The 18,788-nt window shown below is 46.9% G+C and overlaps 2 protein-coding genes across 2 annotated transcripts; one reads left to right on the forward strand and one right to left on the reverse strand.

Annotated features, from left to right (window-relative positions):
• Positions 1–1,352: 1,352 nt before the first annotated feature.
• MAPDA (N6-Methyl-AMP deaminase) lies at positions 1,353–13,660 on the forward strand. The gene is made up of 10 exons (XM_078592536.1): positions 1,353–1,925; positions 6,838–6,968; positions 7,937–7,997; positions 8,535–8,622; positions 9,727–9,808; positions 9,916–10,042; positions 11,283–11,363; positions 12,011–12,149; positions 12,727–12,827; positions 12,969–13,660. Exons 1-10 carry the CDS (start codon positions 1,875–1,877, stop codon positions 13,167–13,169), a joined length of 1,062 nt encoding a protein of 353 aa, XP_078448662.1. The 5' UTR covers positions 1,353–1,874; the 3' UTR covers positions 13,170–13,660.
• MRPS30 (mitochondrial ribosomal protein S30) lies at positions 13,661–18,552 on the reverse strand. Its single transcript, XM_078592534.1, has 5 exons — positions 17,850–18,552; positions 16,053–16,198; positions 15,141–15,252; positions 14,819–14,995; positions 13,661–14,702 (listed from the first exon to the last, which is right to left on the reverse strand). Exons 1-5 carry the CDS (start codon positions 18,496–18,498, stop codon positions 14,341–14,343), a joined length of 1,446 nt encoding a protein of 481 aa, XP_078448660.1. The 5' UTR covers positions 18,499–18,552; the 3' UTR covers positions 13,661–14,340.
• Positions 18,553–18,788: the final 236 nt, after the last annotated feature.

Consider the following 18,788-nt stretch of genomic DNA (forward strand, 5'->3'; position numbering starts at 1 on the left):
AAGAAGGGACATTTTTTTTATTCAGTTAAATATTATACAAAAACTTGCTATTATTAAGAATAGCAGCAACGCAATGTGAAGACGAGACGGTCGTCCCTTAATAATAATAAAGACCTCACGAAACAGCCCTTAAAGAGGCTAGCATGCGGCTGGTAAACTGGACTTCCATGGTGATCTGGACTCCAATGGTAAACTGGCCTTTGGGGCCGTCCATAAATGACGTCACGCGATTTTGGCCGATTTTTCACCCCCCCTCTCCCCCACTCGTCACACGACGTCACAAAAGTCAGACCCCCCTCAAATATGACGTCACAAAGCTCTGCCCCCCCCCCAAAACCATATTACCATTTTGAAAATAAAACATGCTTCAAATCACTTTAAACTATTGTCATTGTAGTGCGTATTTAATGTGGCGCTGCACTCTGATGTTGTAGGAGAAAACACATTATAAAGGAGGCGTTGGAAAGCTTAAATTTAGCATAAAATTCACTTGAAAATATTCAACGTCTAACTAAAACTGCAGATGATCAGAATATGATATTGAAATTCTCTTATAATTATAAAATTAAAAGTAATTATAACTATAAAAAATACTTTAAACGTTGTAGTAGAAAAAATAAAAATGGAGAGTACAATTATAACAATCACATATTCATCTTCTTGGTTCTTTCGGTAAAGTCACGTAGAAGGGAAGTAATAAAGTAATACAAATAAAACATAAAAAATATTATTTTATTATATTATTTTATTATATTATTATATAATATTATTTTATTATTATATTATTTTAATATGTTTTATTTTTATTATTTTATTATTTCCCTTCTACGTGACTTTACCGAAAGAACCAAGAAGATGAATCCCTGCAGTCACGAAAGCTTTAAATCGAAATCACATATTCATTCCACAGAATGAAAAGTCCTGGTAGAATAATTAAAATTAAAATGTTTAATAACAATCATTCACGAAATGTATGCTGCTACATTCTCCCATTGAGGAGCAAAATGCTCCTTGTGGGTCACAAGATATCTGAACCACGCTGTGCATAACAAGAACGATTGCGTAACACCACGAAAACAAATTCCCTCCTTCCACAAAACCCCACGCGGTTTGATGTGCCCCGATTTCGCAAGCGTCCGAATCGGTGATAATCGACGAATCGCACAGGCGGCCTCGTGGAAATCGATTGATTGGTGATTGATGAGCGAGTTATTGACGAGTGATTAATTGTAAGGTGACACACGCGCACGGTTGTCGTAGCGGAAACTTTCGCCCTCTGTGCCCCGTTCAGACCGCACGGGGCGCTTCGATGCCCGGCGACTCGCTCGACCCCTTCACGATCCTCCTCCACCCGCCCCTTCACTACGTGCGCACGATTCCATTAGAGCGACGACACTTTGACGCTCCTCGCTTCTCACCATCACCCACTTGTACGCGATCCCATCAGTTACCCTGCCAGCCAAACTAATCGCCCAATCAGCGCATTCACATTCACGGAAAACCCAAGACAGCGTTTACATGTAACACGTTTCGGTGTCCGTGGAGGGATCGACGAATCGAGGTGCTGTGCGCGAGCCGGCTCCACGTGGGTGAGAGGAGGCGGTCGGAGGCGGTGACCCATCCCCATCACCACCACCACCCCATGCAGAGAGTGAAGCCCGGGACGGAGTACGAACTCTGGAGTTCGGCAGCTGTTCGGCTTCTTGGCTTGCAGCAACAGCAGCTGCTGCTGTTGTTGTTGTTGTTTCCGCTGCTGCTGTTGACTTAAAGCGGCCGCTGCCGTCTGGGGGGAGGGAGGGAGGGTCGTGCTTCGTCTCCGCTCTCTCTCTTCTGCCGCCACTGCCTCGCGTCGAAAGCGCCGCGGTTTTGCAACGATGGAGGAGGACAAGCAGATGACGGAGTTTTGTCTCAAGGTCCCCAAAGTGGTGAGTGGCGAGCGCTGTTGTTGCCGTTGTCACGCGTCAGATCGATCGGAACCTTCGTTCTTCGGTCGCGCTCGTTCCACTGCTGGATGAGGTCTAGCCCCCTTCCCAACGTCCACCTCCTTTTCATTACCCCCCCCATCTCCCGTGATCATTTCAGTAATGTAACAGCACCCGCGCGTAGCACGCGATCCGATTTCAACGCTCCATCTCCTTGGTACGCGTATGGCCCCCTGAGCGCTCATGGTGACGGTGTGCCCGCACACGGTTACCGCGACCTAACGCTGTGGTCCACGTGCACAACCCGTGGTGTTGTCAACCCACTGCTGGATGGACGAGGGCCTCCTCCGTTCGGGGTAATTTGACCATATTTCACCACTTTTGCCAGGCGATGATGGGGGGAGTGCACGGCCCTCGACTGCTCTGAACGCCTATAACGCCAATCTTGCGTTTGGTGGTCGCCCATCCAAGCCCTAGGCAGGCTCACCATTTTTCTGAGCTTACCAGATCTGACAATACCCTGTTGTCCTAGACTGGCACCCGCCATAGTAACGTGGAATTTACACCATTGATCTTGTAGCCGCTGTTCGAATGGGAGCACCGCACCATAGCCCGCTTGCAAACTAATTCAAAAATTGACGGGCTGATATGTTATGGCAGCCCTCCTTGACACAGCATCACCATGCGTTCATATAAACTGTGTTTATTTTATATAGCGTTTAAATACAACTGCATCTCAAAGACCCGACGTTTCCAGCCCCATGCCAAAATTGGCTCAACTTTGGTTTGCTTACTGGAAGTGTGTGCCATACGTCTTGCAGACTATAATACGTAAATACACGAGAGTCGGGGCTTAATATCGTCAGCAGGAGCTTAATATGATCAGCAGGAGCTGTCCGGGGCTGAGCTGCAGTAAAAATAAACATGTTTTGATGCCCCCAATGTAGTACAGTATATATATGTTTAATAGATGCATAGGTTTGATGAAACAAACTAGTTCTACTCACGTGCACGTGCTTAACTTGTGTTTGAATAATTTGCCTTCTAAAAAAACAAAATCTGGACATGTCTCACACCCCCCCCCCCCCCAGAAAGGGCATTTCGCACCCCAGGTTAAGAACCACTGCTCTAGAGGGAGAAAGCAATCGGAATAGGCAGGAGAGAATAATTTGATACTCGACTTGAACAGAGGTAAGGGAATCAACAGCACGTACAGCTGTGGGAGGAGGGAGTCCCATACTGTTTGGGGGGGGGGGGGTAGCACAGATGAAGGTTCTTCGTCACACAAAACGAGTGGTTGTCCTATGAAACACTCAGCCCTGCCATATGAATGTGCCGTTTCCATCACTGGTTGTGTTAATGTACAGTGCTCTTGCCAATAACATCTGGTGATGCAGCAGCATTTTGTTCAACAAGTCTGACTGCTGATGAGACCCAACATTCCGAAACCAGTCCAGTGCTTGCTTTAACAAATGCTGCTGGATAGTATTGCTCTGGGAAGCGGGATAGGCTGTGTGGTGATAATGTTATATTTGTGCATTCGTAAGTGGTGAGACTGAACCGGGGTTCTGCTTGTATTTTGGTTGCATGATGATGATCATTATTACCAATCGCCCATCTTATGTTACGCGAGCTCTTTATTTCCACTGCATGACCCCTGCAATTGGACGTCTCAATTGAAAAACACCCAGGTTTAAATATAGATCGTCCACTTTGTACCGCGTGTGTGTTGTATGTTTATGCCAGAGTGCACATGTGTACAGTATTATGTATCTGTGAGTGAGTTTTTTTGCGTGTGTCTTGAGCTTGTCTGGGTATGTGTGTGGTAATAATCTAAATTGAGCTGTGTATGAGTCTATATACGTAACTATGTGTGTTTGTATAAACACGTGTGTCTTGAGTGTGTCTTTGTATGTATGACTGCGCTGCGCTACGAACCCGGCGACCCGAGTTTGATTCCCTCTCACGGCCAGCACCAGTGACGATTATCGGAACTGGTCATGGGCCTTCCCTAGGTCGACTCAGCCTCAAATGAGTGCCTGGTGCGGTGTGTAAACAATCGCCACTGGGGAGACGAAGGCTGCCGGGCGTGGTACTGGCGACCTTTCCCCTCGTGTCCCTTCATAGGTGCTCGCTAACAGCACTTGCTTCTACAATCTGTTAAGGTTGTATGTATGTACTGTGTTTGCCTTTGTGCAAGTGTTCCCGCTATGCAGTTGTATTTAGACGTAATATAATTACGATTTATATTCAAGTATACAGTAATAATCTTCATATATTTCCCCTTTTTGTCGAACCACTCTTGAATAAAGACCTTCCCTACGCAGTGCGTGTCGTAAGGGTTATTTGGCCATACTTTGCCTGTCAGGGGATTCATTGATCATAGATGATGATGATAACAGCACTTTCCTCACAGTCTATAAAGGATTAGTGTTTGAGCCAGTGGTGTGCATCGGGTTGATGCGTGTGATTATCCAGAGCAGCCAGGAATTAAATCGAACAGCGCCTTTAGCTCACAACAATGAGAACATTCAGTCCTGTGCCTAGCCCTTTTTGTACCTCTAACACCAGTGTGGCCTGCCTGGTATAGCCTAAGCACCATGCTACCAGGTGGCAGGGAAATTTGAAAGGCGCTATGAAATTAGGATATTTGCTGCACTGCCCTCTGCTATGAATCGGAATATTTACTTATACTGGAGGAATCCGATGAGCTATTAAGCTCTTTTTCACAGAGGGGCGGGTCAGAATTTACAACAACAAACGATACAAAATATGATAGGAGTACAAAGGATAGGAAAGGTAGACAAATCACTTAAAAAATGTATACAAATTAAACTAAACTACGTTTTGTCTTACCGTGTAAAGCCCACCGAGCTATTAACTTCGTTTTCACAAGCTACCTGGCCACAAATTATAGCTCAACAAAGTGGCTTATGTAGAAATTTATGGCAGGAAAATTCCAGGCCCATTCCTTAATTAACCAAAAAGATTTGCCCTTGGGATGGGAATTGAATGGATGTTTATAAAGTTTATTTTCTGGTTGTGGGTTCCGAAAGCAAATGCGGGTCTGGTGCTGATTACATGTGCAGTGAGTCCAACTGAGTCTCAGACGTTCTTCTTCAGAGGCAACACATTTATTACACAACACATATATACAAAAGGGGTGGCTGCCCCTTTACCAGATATAGCCTCGGGTGGTGACCACCCAGCTAACTACAATACCATACGGGAGTTAGGGCTACGACGGACCGGACCCAGACTCGGGTCCCGGGCCACGTGTTGGTGCCTCTTCAGATGTAGAATGTGGATCTTCCAGCTTGCAGAACGTAGCAACCCCGGGCCCTCCCAGGGACCCACCTTATATCCTCCCGGGTCGGGGCCAGCCCCGCCCACCTTCGAGAGCGTTCCAGCTCTCTCTCGATTCCTCTCGAGAGCTCACCCCGGACACGTGATCACCCCTGAGCCCCCCCCACCTGGGCGCCTCCCTCTGGACACTCCGGATCACGTGTCTACGGGGTCAACCAGAGTGCCATGGCCCGGGGCAACCCTGCCCTTAGGCTGACACTCTCCCGCTCCCTCTAGTGGGAGCCCGCACTGCATGCAATGCGTGGTGCCATCACTATCCCAGCGCCAGAGGTCGCAACCGGGTACCCGATACCCGTACCCTACCCGATACCCGGCTACCCGTACCCAGCTGGGTACGGGTACCCGTTTGCGACCCTGGTGCGGCCGGGTACGGGTAGGCCGCGAGTCACTGGTGAGTAACCGTTTGTCACTCATTTCGGGTAGGGTACGGGGTAGGGTACGGGTACCCATTTGCGACCCTAGTACGGCCGGGTACGGGTAAGGAATCAAAACTCGTTTGCGACCTCTGCCCAGCGCTCACCAAGCCCCGCTCGGGCTGGTACTACACCCACCTACAGGGTGGACGCGATGACAGTGCATCGCACGCCATGGCCCTCTAGGGCCGGCACCATACAGTGACATCACCAATGTCACTACACATGCAAAAGTGCAAAGACGTGTATTGTGACTTTTTTTTTATAAGCGTCTACGCCCTGGTAATTCGGGAACATTGAGACCTGTTCATGCATTCATGAAATGTATTTTATCAAATTAATTTAAACCTGTGTTGGTAAGTTTACAGTTGGTGACAGAACGCATGGAGGATTTATGCTGTGTCGTAAAAAAGAAGTATTAGGTGATGACGCTGGCCAGCTGTCGTTTCTCCACCATGGTATCAGTGTGGAGTGTTAGTCACCAATGTGAGCATGACGTAAGTAGAATTTCATGTTGAAGGAACCGGTATACTGTATTTGCGTGTAAAATGTAATTAAAATGTACAGGACAAATTAATTAATGACCTCGAGATATTGGCATGAAAATCGTAACAAAATATGCAAAGGACATTGAGTACGTGATATTTATTTTTAGATTGAACATAACTTATACGGTAAAAAACACGTCCTTTAATAGAAAGTATTGTCTATACACTGCTGGATGAAGGACTCCCCATGCCGTTTCGCTCATAGGAATTATTTCACCATACTTCACTGCTCTGGCAGTGTGGGTTGGTGAAGGGGTTACCGGAGTTGTAAAGTTATCACTCGCTATTGATGTTAGCCGTAGCCATCGTGCAGTGTACCAAGAAAGCCCTGCATTAGCACAACTCCAACCCGTTTGAATATATACAGTACAACCTAATCAGTCCATTCATTTGTAATGCATTTAAATCAAGTCAGTATGGAGCCAAGTACATTCACCATGGGAAACGAAGCAACAAACTCGCCTCATGTGAAGGGTGCTACGTGAATTGATACATCGCACGAACCGAGGGGATGGCAATGGATTTGGGGAGGCCTTTATCCATGGATTAACGATTGTCCCACATTTTTGCCATCTTTACTCTCCGCAGGAACTGCACGCCCACATCAATGGCTCCATCAGCGAGGCGACGATGGAGAAGCTCATGCACAAAAAGCCGCATCTGAACGTCCAGCACAGCATGACGATGATCAAAAAGGGGCAGCAGAGGAGCTTGGAGGAGTAAGATGGCTGCATTCTCCTTCCACGTCGGTGCCGTAGATATTGGTATCGTTTGTCGGTAAAGGTGCTGCCACTGTGCAATTGCACACTCGACTTGCACTCCAGAGGTATTCGGTATTCGATTCGATCTCCCAGCGTGGCTGTTCCCGCCCCCCCCCCGTGACGGTCTGTGTCCACCCAGCAGAATAAATGGGTGCACTACAGTCGACCGGCAGGTCACACGTGTCGTGGTGTAAAGTGAAACCAATAGCTCTCGGCTATACCAGAACATTTTTTATGGTTTAGTTTTATTTGTATATATTTTGAATTGTTCTTTTTACCTTTCCTATATACTTTGCACTCCTATCGTGTTTTTGGATTGTTTGTTGTAACCTTTTGACCTGCCCCTCTTGGACATCTGTGAAAAAAAAAGCTTTATAGCACATCGGATTCCTCCGGTATAAATAAATCTCATTCTCTACTCCCGTATCTTGCAAGACGTCTGGCCAGCGTAGAAGAGTAGGCCAACTACCCTCCAGAGGGGTCTCTCTTAAGCTCCCTCCCAGTAAACATGGAACGTTGGGCCATGTTTACTGGACCCACAACTTGAGGGCCTTCTGCCAGCAGTGGGTGTGAGCGATTCATAGCATGGCTGCACCCTTCCCATCACCCAGCAGTGAGAGTAAACAACGGCTGCACACGCAGCCGTTGGCCACCAGTTGCACAATCACTCACCAGGGCCCTGACCTGCACGAATGAAAGCCAACATGCTTTTGAAGCCATTGCAATATATCACGCGTATTTTGTGGGTTGGAATTTTTTAATGAAATGGTATGGACCTTAAACTTTTGAGGCGGGGGAGGGGGGAACACAAATGTTGATAAACTGTTGGTGGTCGTGTGGTTGATTGACTCGGATGCTATGGATATGATCGCCATACCATTGGTAATCGTGCAAACTGTAACAGATTTGTGCCGTATTTCTTTCAGATGCTTTGAGATGTTCAAGGTGATACATAAGCTGACGGACTGTGAGGAAAGCATTGTCATGGTAACCCACATTTAATTATCCGCGACTCATCAAATTGCTGACCAGGCATGTAACAATTTATCGATTCTCTAAAATCGATTCTTAACCCCGAAGACACATGCATCGAATGAATACAACGTGAATTGTGCTGTATTGCTTGTTTGAATTGAATGGGGGCCCATTCTGTAGATGGAGTGCTCTTGTCAATAACATCTCAGCGTTTGTTCAACTAACGTGTGGGTACTCTTCCAAGACGTCTGGCCAGCAAGGAAGAAGAGTAGGCCAAGTAGAGGGATACTCTTGAGGTGTCTCCAATGGAGGCCTTTCTGCACGCAGTGATGTGAGCAAGAAGTTGCAGGGCTGCACCTTTACCACCTTTATATCCCACTTGTGCTATAAGACAGGACACAGGACAAATGTCCAAAAATCCCTTTTACCTGCTGCGGCTTCCTCTGGTGGCCGGGTGTGTATCCGTAAGTCGTACCCACCGTGGATGTGTAAACCAACACCACACACCGTGCCAGCCTGTGCTCATTAATAATGTCGGGTCCTTTGCAGGTCACGAAAGATGTCATCAGGGAATTTCACCAAGACGGCGTGAAATATCTTGAGCTGCGAAGCACTCCCAGGGAAGAGAAAAGCACCGGTAAAGCAAGCGTATCCAATTGTGTGGATTGGAGCCAATACAAAAATATATATTAATAACTTCAGTGCCATTGTTTGACTAAAAGTAAACTTGACCGGTTTCTACATCATTAACAAATTAGGACCAATTCACATTGGAGTAAAGAGAAATGTAAGAATTAATGTAATTTTCGTAGGTCAGCCCTCTGTCCCCGTAAGGAGTTTGTGACTCATTTAAAACCTGCTTCGAAAAACATTGGTTCTCATGGCTCACAGGCTGATGGACTTAAGTGTCCATTACATACCCGGTTAAGCAAAGCCTTGTCATTGCCCAAGGCTCTTATCTGTTTGTTTCAGATGTTGATACGACGAGTTGCACATTGAGCACATTTTAGAAGGGTGTTTGTCAAGGATGTTAGTGCGGCCACATCGGGGAAAAACAAACACATTACCTCCTGTGCAGTCATGCTGTAGCTGTGGCACAGTGGTGGCCGCTGCTCCTTGAACCCACCGACATGGGTTCAATTCCCAGCCTTGGCTAACATGTGGTGGGCGATATCTGAACCTGTCACGGGAACCCTCCCCCACCACCTCCTCACCTTAACCAACGACACAAAGTATGGTCGAGTAACCACAAGACCAACCCGGTGTGGTAAGACCTTCATCCAGCAGCGTTTTGATCTTGAATAACGATGATTTTTTTTAAATACCCCCCCCCCCCAAAAGAAATTGGTCAAATGCTAGGACTGAGAATCTTTCTGAAAAAGGCTCCGAGATGCAGTGGAACTTTTCTGAATACAAATGTTTTTTCTTAATCCGTGGCAATGACTTTCTGCTTGATGGTGGCCAGGATTGACGCGCAGGTCCTACGTCAAATGCTAGGACTAAGAATCTTTCTGAAAAAGGCTCCGAGATGCAGTGGAACTTTTCTGAATACAAATGTTTTTTCTTAATCCGTGGCAATGACTTTCTGCTTGATGGTGGCCAGGATTGACGCGCAGGTCCTACGTCAAATGCTAGGACTAAGAATCTTTCTGAAAAAGGCTCCGAGATGCAGTGGAACTTTTCTGAATACAAATGTTTTTTCTTAATCCGTGGCAATGACTTTCTGCTTGACGGTGGCCAGGATTGACGCGCAGGTCCTACGTTGACGCCGTTCTCTCCGCCATACGGCAATCCAAGGAGGAGCTACCGGGCATCGACGTGAGGTCAGAGTCGCAGCCCCCCTACGCCCACACCAGAGGCATGGGTCAATGCAGACATTTCCGTCAAAACTAAAATACAAACGCATCCCGATTGCCGGCGATGCCGTTAGGTTCTTGCTGGCCATCGATCGGCGGAACGGACCCGCGGTCGCCATGGAGACGGCGAAGCTGGCGGAGGAGCACCTGCTAAGCTCGGGTGCCCTCGTGCTGGGCCTTGACATGAGCGGAGACCCCTCGGTGCGTCCACAAACAACGCCCGCCCGCTTCCTTCGTCGCCTGAACGCGGCACACACACACACACCACTTGCACCTCTGATTCAAGAGCAGAATGGCTCACAGGGCTATACCTAATAAATGAACTTGAACCTCTGATGAGCACGGTTAGCCACGTACGGTGCGAAAGAAGTTCAACATGCATACGTAGCAACAGCAGTGGTAATTCGTCAAGTCACCGGACAAAAATATAACCCTCTTAGAGCAGGATGCTTCAGGAGGCTGTAATGTGTACAGTGCTGGAGGGGGGGCGGGGGTGTGCTTGTTGGAACACGATGATAAGATATTGAGCAATCAAAGCTGATGACACCGTGATATAATTCATAGTATTGCAGGGTAAAAATGTGTAAATTCTAAAATTATCCGCACATTGCTCAATTGATGACATTACACATCGTCCCCGACTTGCCGACATATGCCTGTTTGCGGCTCCAAATGCCGAGTCGCTTTGTGCCCCACGGAGAGCTGCCACTAGGGGGTGCCCTTTCAAATGTGATCAGATGCGATGTACAGGGTTCTGAAATGCCCCAGCAAAAATAGGCCGCTATACAGGGTGTCTCATCAGTCAGGAATCATCGTAAAAAAAATTGTTTCAAAAAGGCAATAACACTTTTATTCACAGAACGTGCTCAATATGTCCACCATTGTTCCTGATACACCACTCCCGACGAGATACGCAGTCGGCAAGCACACGGTAAATGGTATCAGGGGTAACAGTGTTAAATGCGTCAATAATACGCTGCCGCAAATATTTAACACTGAATTTTCTCTGTGTTGACCAGCGCCTTCAAGTGACCCCAGAGATAAAAATCCAGTGGTGTAAGATTCTCGCTGGCCATTCCACTGGCCCTCTGCATCCTAACAAATGACCAGGGAATTGTCGGTGCAGGAACTCCCTTAAATGGCCTGCATCAACCAAAAATATGAATGGGTTATTTTTCCCTATGATTCCAGACTTATGAGACACCCTGTTAAAAATAATAATTGTATGTATGTTGAACTTCTTTTGCACCGTACGTAGCCAACTGTGCGAATCAGAGGTGCGGGGGAAGGACAAACTAAACACAAAAATCAGTTCTGAGATCGTGGACCTTTGGTTGTTCCGAAACCATTCGTTGATCACTATCTGCCACATTGAGGAGCTGTACTGCATGGGAGGTGCAGTATAAGTAATGATGATGATGTTGATTTCACATTTGTTTAGGTTGGACATGGAAGAGACTTTCTTCCTGTCTTGGAATATGCGAAGAAAGCCGGGCTTAAACTGGCATTGCATTTATCGGAGGTGAATTTCAAAGTTGTCTACACATAATAATATAAGTTAGTAAGAGGTTTTATGGATGATATTGGTCGCGAAAGCCTACGTGTTGAACTGAATATACATTAGTTCCACATGAAACGTACAAAGTCTATACAGGACCAAGATTGCATAACTAAAATAGAAGACAAGCGTATAATGTTAAAGTCTTATTCAAATAAACGGTATAACATGCTGTGAGGAGTTATCAAATTATTAGAATGAGGTGGACGGGAAGAAGAATGTTGATAGATGCCAGCAACAAAACTTATACCGGTTCAACATGCCACTTAAAAATATATTTCGTTTATCAAGCATTACCTTTAGACATGGCAACTGTCACAATATTCTTGGTTCTTTTGGTAATGTCACGTAGGTAGAAAATAAAAATAAATGTAAAAATAAAAGCAAAAAACATACGACGTTTCGATCTCAACACAAGTCTTGCGATCGCTTGCAACCGAAACGTGGCTTTTTTTTGCTTTTATTTTTAATTTAATTTTAAAAATACAAATTTTTATTTGTAATTTTATTAAATTTTTCTTTTCTATCTACGTGACCAAGAATATGAATTCCTGCAGTCACGAAAGTTTTAAGTCAAAACTGTCACAATCTTTGTGGGTGGCTGTTGCCAGATCCCAAGCCAGACAGAGGAGACGAGAATTCTCATGGACCTGCCGCCCGATCGGATCGGACACGGCACTTTTCTGCACCCAGACGTCGGCGGATCACAGGAGATTGTCGATCTCATTATCCAGCATCAAACCCCCATCGGTAAGCTTCAAATCTAGAACCCCATCGGTAAACCTGGGAGGGCAGCGCAGACATGGATTCTTAAAATCTGAGCGCGGCTTTTGAGTGTTACCATCCTGCACGCAAGGCAATTGTTCTCATATTCTCATGGTGGTCCAAGTTTCCTCCAAATTGCAACGGTGTCAATTCATGGAATTGCCCAAACATCTTGAAGCAGCAGCACCTGCCTGGGAGTGTCAGGAGACTCAGTGAGGGTCTCCTACCTTAAGGGAATCATTGATCCTAAACCCCCATACTTGGTGGAAACTGCACTTAAAAGCAATCTGCATTGTCAAATGCGGCATTGCCTTGCATTTTAGACATGGCTGATTTAAATTGTATTGTGCACCATTTTAGTTCACGTGTGATATTAGTAGGCTACCAATTGTATGAAAACCAGCCCAAATTAACCCAAAATGTACTGGGAGCTGTTTACATAAGCCCTCTGGCATGCAAAACAGAAATTGAATCCTCATACTACTGGAGCGGACTAAGCAGCACAAGATTTAAACGTATTTAATACATTGTGTCATTTTATCCCATTTCTCCATTCCATCAGAATTGTGTCTGACTTCCAACGTGAAGGGCAAGACCGTAGCGACGTATGATCAGCACCATTTCAGATTTTGGTACGGAAGGGGACACCCTTGCATTATTTGCGTAAGTACTTGCTGTAACGCACTCAACCTGGCGAGTCGAACAGACTTTAAAAAAATGTAATCACGGCCACTTATCAGCGCGTCCCACCTACACAACATTCTTTAAATGCCCTGAACTAAAATCTCAAACTTCTTCCTCCAGACCGATGACAAGGGAGTTTTTGCCACCGACCTCTCCCAGGAGTATCACATTGCAGCAGACACATTCAACCTCTCCAAAGAGGACCTGTGGAATATCTCTTACCGCAGCATCGATTGCATATTTTTGCCAGAAGGCGAGAAACGTCAACTTCGTGGTGAATGGGACAAGCTAAAGGGATCCCTGCTAAACTCCAACAAGTGAGCAAAGTCTGATGAGGAATGGGCGGGTGCAAACTGCACATTGAATCACATCAAAACGTTTATAGTTTAGTATAACTGTGGTGAAATTATTATCAACATTTCAAAAAACAACATCCAATATATATTTACTCATGTTTATCGTTGAATTATGTGAATGACGTGAACTACTCATTGGATGTCGTGTTAAAGAATGTTATATTTATCTTTAAGTATATTTTGGTGGTGTTAACCCCTGCATGGAGGTCTGTTGGACCTGATATATTCAGCGAGAGAAGTCTCACTGTGCTGCCTATTTACAAACCTTAGATGCGAGATTCAATTGCAGTGCAGAGCTACTGTACCACTGTATTTTAATGACATTTCATATCATGTGTGTCTGTTAACGCATTTTAAAATACGAGTAAACATGTCACCTTTACTTTTCACCTTATGAATGTTTACATAAATGTTATCGCATTCATTTCTACATTAAAAAACACACGGGAAAAACTCCACCGTCTTCTCGTCAATTTAATGTGATAGTGCGATAGCAGTCAAACACCGTAATGTTACACGTTTACACTTACAAAATAAACAGGCATGTAACTATTCAGCGTGCTTTACAATTCAATAAATCGTCAATTCAGGGTAAAGATCCAGTTCAAGAATAATTTTATTTACCATCGTTGCGAACGGGGCCACGGGGTTTATACATGAACCAATTCCATACAACGTAAGGGTGTGCAACCTTTTTTGACGCTGGTCCAAACAATGGGAAACATCGAACTCCTCGCAGGCACCCGTGGGCATAAACGTTCACGAAGGTGACATCATGGCAGCCCGTTCGTGTTCAATCTACTACTACTGCTGGCACCACACCACAGGCTGTTTCTGATTCATGGATGGCCCTTCGGTTGCACACCCCGAATGTATCTATGTATGGCTTAATTTCCCGGTCAATATTCGCTAGGTCACTTGTACACCGAAGTAGGTGGCATGTGACGAGTAGCCACGGCCAAAGTGAGAGTTATTCCGGATGTGGCGGATGTGGCGGCTGTGGAAATATTTTCCAGGGTCACCAACCCAAACAGGCCTGGTGGAAATGAAATCCCAATCAGTTACATGCCTACTAAATAAACGCAGGCAAGAGTGCCCATCTTTTGCCCGCCACACTTGATGTGGCGTTTCCTCCATCAACCGCTCGTCGTTGGGCCTTCCCCAGCACCAGCAGGTGTGGTGGTGGTGGTGGCGGCGCTTGCGGCCACCTCTGCCGCCTCCGCCATGAGCACGGGATTGAGTGGCTGGTTGAGCAGCAGGCGCACGAGCATCGTAACCACCTCATCGTTGAACCCGTGCACCTGGGAGCCCTCGACGGCGTCGTAGAGGCGCATGCTCTGCGTGCCCCAGCACACGTTGCGCCGCGCATTTCCCCCATCAGTGTGAGTGTCCAGCGCCAGCGTGTTGAGCTGGTAGCAGAAGAAGGAGAAGTGGATGCCGTCGGTGATGACGGCTTGTGAGACGAAGGGCCGCGTCAAGTCCTCGTCCGCCCAGAAACCTGCGATTACGAAAACGGCAAAATGAGTTGCCACATTCGAATCGCATCACGGAAAACTGATGGTGGCTGATTTTGATGGAACAGTGTGGGGGGTCACCGCTCGCTCGTTCCGTTACCTTGGTACATCGCCTGAGCTCCTGTCCAGGCAAAGAGGCTGGCGATGGCGTGAGCCCTCAGCCGCACCTCCACCTGGTCAGCGATGCCCTTTTCAGCCAGTTTCTTAGGGTTCAGCTTGTCAGCCGTGACGTGAAACTGAGTGTGGCCGTAACGGTACGGGTCGTTTATTTTTGCTCCTGGTGTGGGAGGGGGGATGTGTAAGGGAGGTAGTGCAAAACAGAGCGATCTGCAGCTGTTAAACGACTATGTGAAGGATAAGCTGTTGAATTCGAAGCAGACGAGACATTTTTAAAATAAATGTGTAGTGCCACCTGTAAATACCTGTGAATATTTTGTTCTCGAACTGCCTCTTGAAAAGAGGAAGGTGGCATGGATCGTTGGTGTAGCTGGGGACTTCACCATCTATTGAGAGGTCTGAATCAATAGGAATGAACTGCAACGACAACAAAAATAATAAAACAATGGTAAATATTTCTCATTAGAAAATCTTAAGATACAAAAAAGGGGGATATTATCTGGGATATGTCATTTGTAAACAGCCTCATGTGTGTAAATAATGTACTGGCAGATAATGGTTGTCTTAGTTACCAGAGTATATACATCTACACAACCTTGCAGAATTTAACATGGGAAATCTAATTCCTATTAAAACAGGGCCCCACGTTTGAAGTTCAAACATACCTTTACCACCATTATGTAATGAACTCGCTATAAAGATGGACATACTGCACAGAAACCTTAAATGTAATGCACGAGGTGACTTCTCAGCGTGAACCATACTGGGGGTGGAAATGGTTTGGACCAGGAGTACAAAAAAAGTTGGAATGTTTAAGAGGTGAGCTAGCACATACCTGTCAACCCCTTATCAATGCCTACCTTATGACAGCCCAATTCAGACCGCATTGGTCACCCTATGCCCTTCTCAACGTTCATCCTACAAAGTCCCATCACACTGATCAGCATGGCGAAATAGTCAAATAACCCTCTCTGTATGGCCAGGCAACATCCTGATCTCGCAGTGGATTGACAAAGGGCTGTAAATGTACATACACGTATACAAGAGCATTCATGGTCATGACCCCCAGGACTTTGAGAATATGCTTCTCCCAGAAATAAATCAATGGAGCTGTGATTGAAAGGCGGCAACGAGCCAAACATCAGAGGGCCTATTAAACCAGAGATGCTTCTGGTATCAAGACAATGCAAATTATCATGAAATCAATAACTCCATACCTCGGGCAGCTGCTGCTGCATGCGTATCTGGTTGATGGGCTTGTCTTCAATCTGGAAACGTATGGGTTCAATCTTGCCGCTCCGGTGGCCCCGTGGCACCTTCCTCTCGCCCCGCCACCAGTAAAACCCCACGTCCGGTTTCACGTCTGCAGCAACCAAAGCAAAAGTGCATGCAGAAAATTACATTTCAGTGTATGTGTGTAAAAAAAACAAGGGCATATTTGCAAACCTAAACAATGGTCTTAGAGCTCGTTTGGTTGTGCTGCATTGACTGGTCTCCATAATGGGATTCTGGAATTGCCACAGATGAGAGCCACCCAATGGCTCGTTTGAGCACACTTTGACAACTGTTTGACTGGCGTGGCGGCGCATGCTTCTAACTCAGTGGAGAGAAGGGTCGGTGGAGCAGGAAGATGTGTGGCATTCCCAAACCTGCTGGGTTGACAGGCGACTTGAAATGTGCAGTCACATCAAATTCTGTTACCTGTGTTGCTCTCGCTATGTATGCATCTTGGTGATATCTGTCTGCTAATGTCTGTCTATAGTTTTCTGGTTAGATATTATGTCGCTATTTCATTATACCTGATGATGATTGCTTGTGTTGCAATCGAAACGTCGTATTCTATTATTTAATTTAATTTATTATTTTATCTTTAGACGTGACTTCACCGAAAGAACCAAATAATAATTCCTGCAGTCACGAAAGTTCTAAAATTAAGATTCACATCAAATTCGTTTTAATCCACGTGTGCGGATCTTTGTATGCGTGCGTTTCCTCCAGACACTTCGTTATCCGTCGGCACGCAAAACACTCAACAACGGAATTGACCAAACAACCCGATTGCAGGATCCTCTTTAAAAAGTCTAAAGATTCATTGAGATTTTCCTGGAAAATGTAATTTACCGTATGGTTAAAATCATCGCGTCTACTGCTGAACAGGCCCCACGATGTCCATGTCGAGATAGCTCTTTGGCTTTATCAAGAATCCCAGCAGCATCTTTTAATGGACTACTCTCGTATTGTTTAGTCAGAAACCCAAAGCAAGTGAGGAGTTTGCCTGCTAAATCAATTACTGGTACCACTGGTACTGAAAAAGATGTAAACATTGGATCCTATCGAAACTTAGGCTGATACATTCGTCCAAAATGATACTTATGCGTTTACATAGTGCACCAAAACATTGCCTGTTTACTTATCTTATAGTATCCCCCACGCGTATGTCAAGCCACATCCGACAGTGAAGTACTGTACTGTACAATTTGAATGGCACGTCTGCGGTGCTTAATTTCATGCCGCATCCATCTCACCTCACGTCGTCCGCGTGATACTGTGGCAGTGTCAGTAAGGTTACTGTGTGGGAAGATTGTATAGGTGACAATTAAAACCGTGTTGTAAACCTGAAACATCTCTACATGAGGCGACAATTCGGGCAAATTACTCTTCTTCGTCGAACATAGTTGACGTTTCGGACAATGCCCCAATTTAGAGCATACAATGTGCTAGAAAGGGGGCATTGCTCGAACCGTCAGTCCTGCTTTACATGTAACACCCCTCTCCACCCTAAATCAACTCACGACTCTGTGGTCTTCATTGCAAAGCCGCGCGGCCCACTGGCGGCCCTGGGTGGCCTTTAGTGCGGCCCCTGAGGTGCGGCCTCCTCCCGACAATACACAAATGGTGACAACAACCCCCAACCACCACCACCATCATCACCATCGTGCTGCTGTCAACCCCGACAACGGTTGTTGTGGCGTGCCATCACGCCGACGATGCCCTCAACACTGCTGTGAACGCACCGATGCAGGCCTCTCCCAGAGCCGAGTTGCTCCCGGCGAGCAAGGCGGTCAGCCTGGACACCAAGTTCACCACGAACGCCTCCACCACGTGACGCCGCTCGCGGTACAGCGGCCCCCGCTGCCGGCGCACGAAAGCGAACTCCTGGAGAAGGGCATCCCTCACCAGCCCACCGGCCCGGCCCAGCGGCAACGACGACGAGGCAGGAGCCGCGAGTCCCTCTGGAAGACGCTGCACGAAGGCGGTCTTGGTGAAGTGCTGGTAGGGGCGGTCGGCGTTGAGCGAGAAGGTGAGCGGACTCACGACGTACTTGAGGCGCTGCACGCTGCTCAGCATGCGGATCTTCTCGGCGGCGCTCGGAGCGTCCCTCACCCTCGCTCGCGCCTCCTGACGCCTCCGCGCCGCGGCCGCTTTGCTCATGGCCGTGAGCGAGGGGAGCACGGGCGGGTAGCGGGGCCCCATTGCGGCGGTCGTCTCGGACTCCACCTTCGTTGTCGCTGCTGCTTGCGGCTGCGTTGAGAAGTGGACATGGTGGTGGTGGTGCTGGTGGAGCAGAGGCAGCAGCAGCAGCCGTCGCTGTGTTACGCCACCGACTGCCGCTTGCGCGTTCCTCAACACGTGCGAACAGCGTAGCCCCATGCGCGCCGCCATGACACTCGCCAAGGGCGGCCGGGCTACGCGGACGCAGCGCCCCCGTTGGGCGGATGCAGATTCGCGTTTGACTGCAACGCCACGGAATCGCCACGCAGACTGACGTTTTCAAGTTATCTGGCAACAAAACAACGTCAGTTTTGTTGCCAGATAAAAGGGTAAAAAAAAACAATTATCATATTTTGCTACTGGCAAAGGAGGTTCCTATGGTGTAAATGCTTGCCCCGAGCTCTCATACTCTGATGGTGCATTGTCTTTGAGTTGTGCGCCTTTTGGCGTCATCTGGTCCA

The sequence above is a fragment of the Lampetra planeri genome, chromosome 3 (genome assembly GCF_965212315.1).
Source record: "Lampetra planeri chromosome 3, kcLamPlan1.2.h2, whole genome shotgun sequence".
NCBI classification, from domain to species: domain Eukaryota; kingdom Metazoa; phylum Chordata; class Hyperoartia; order Petromyzontiformes; family Petromyzontidae; genus Lampetra; species Lampetra planeri.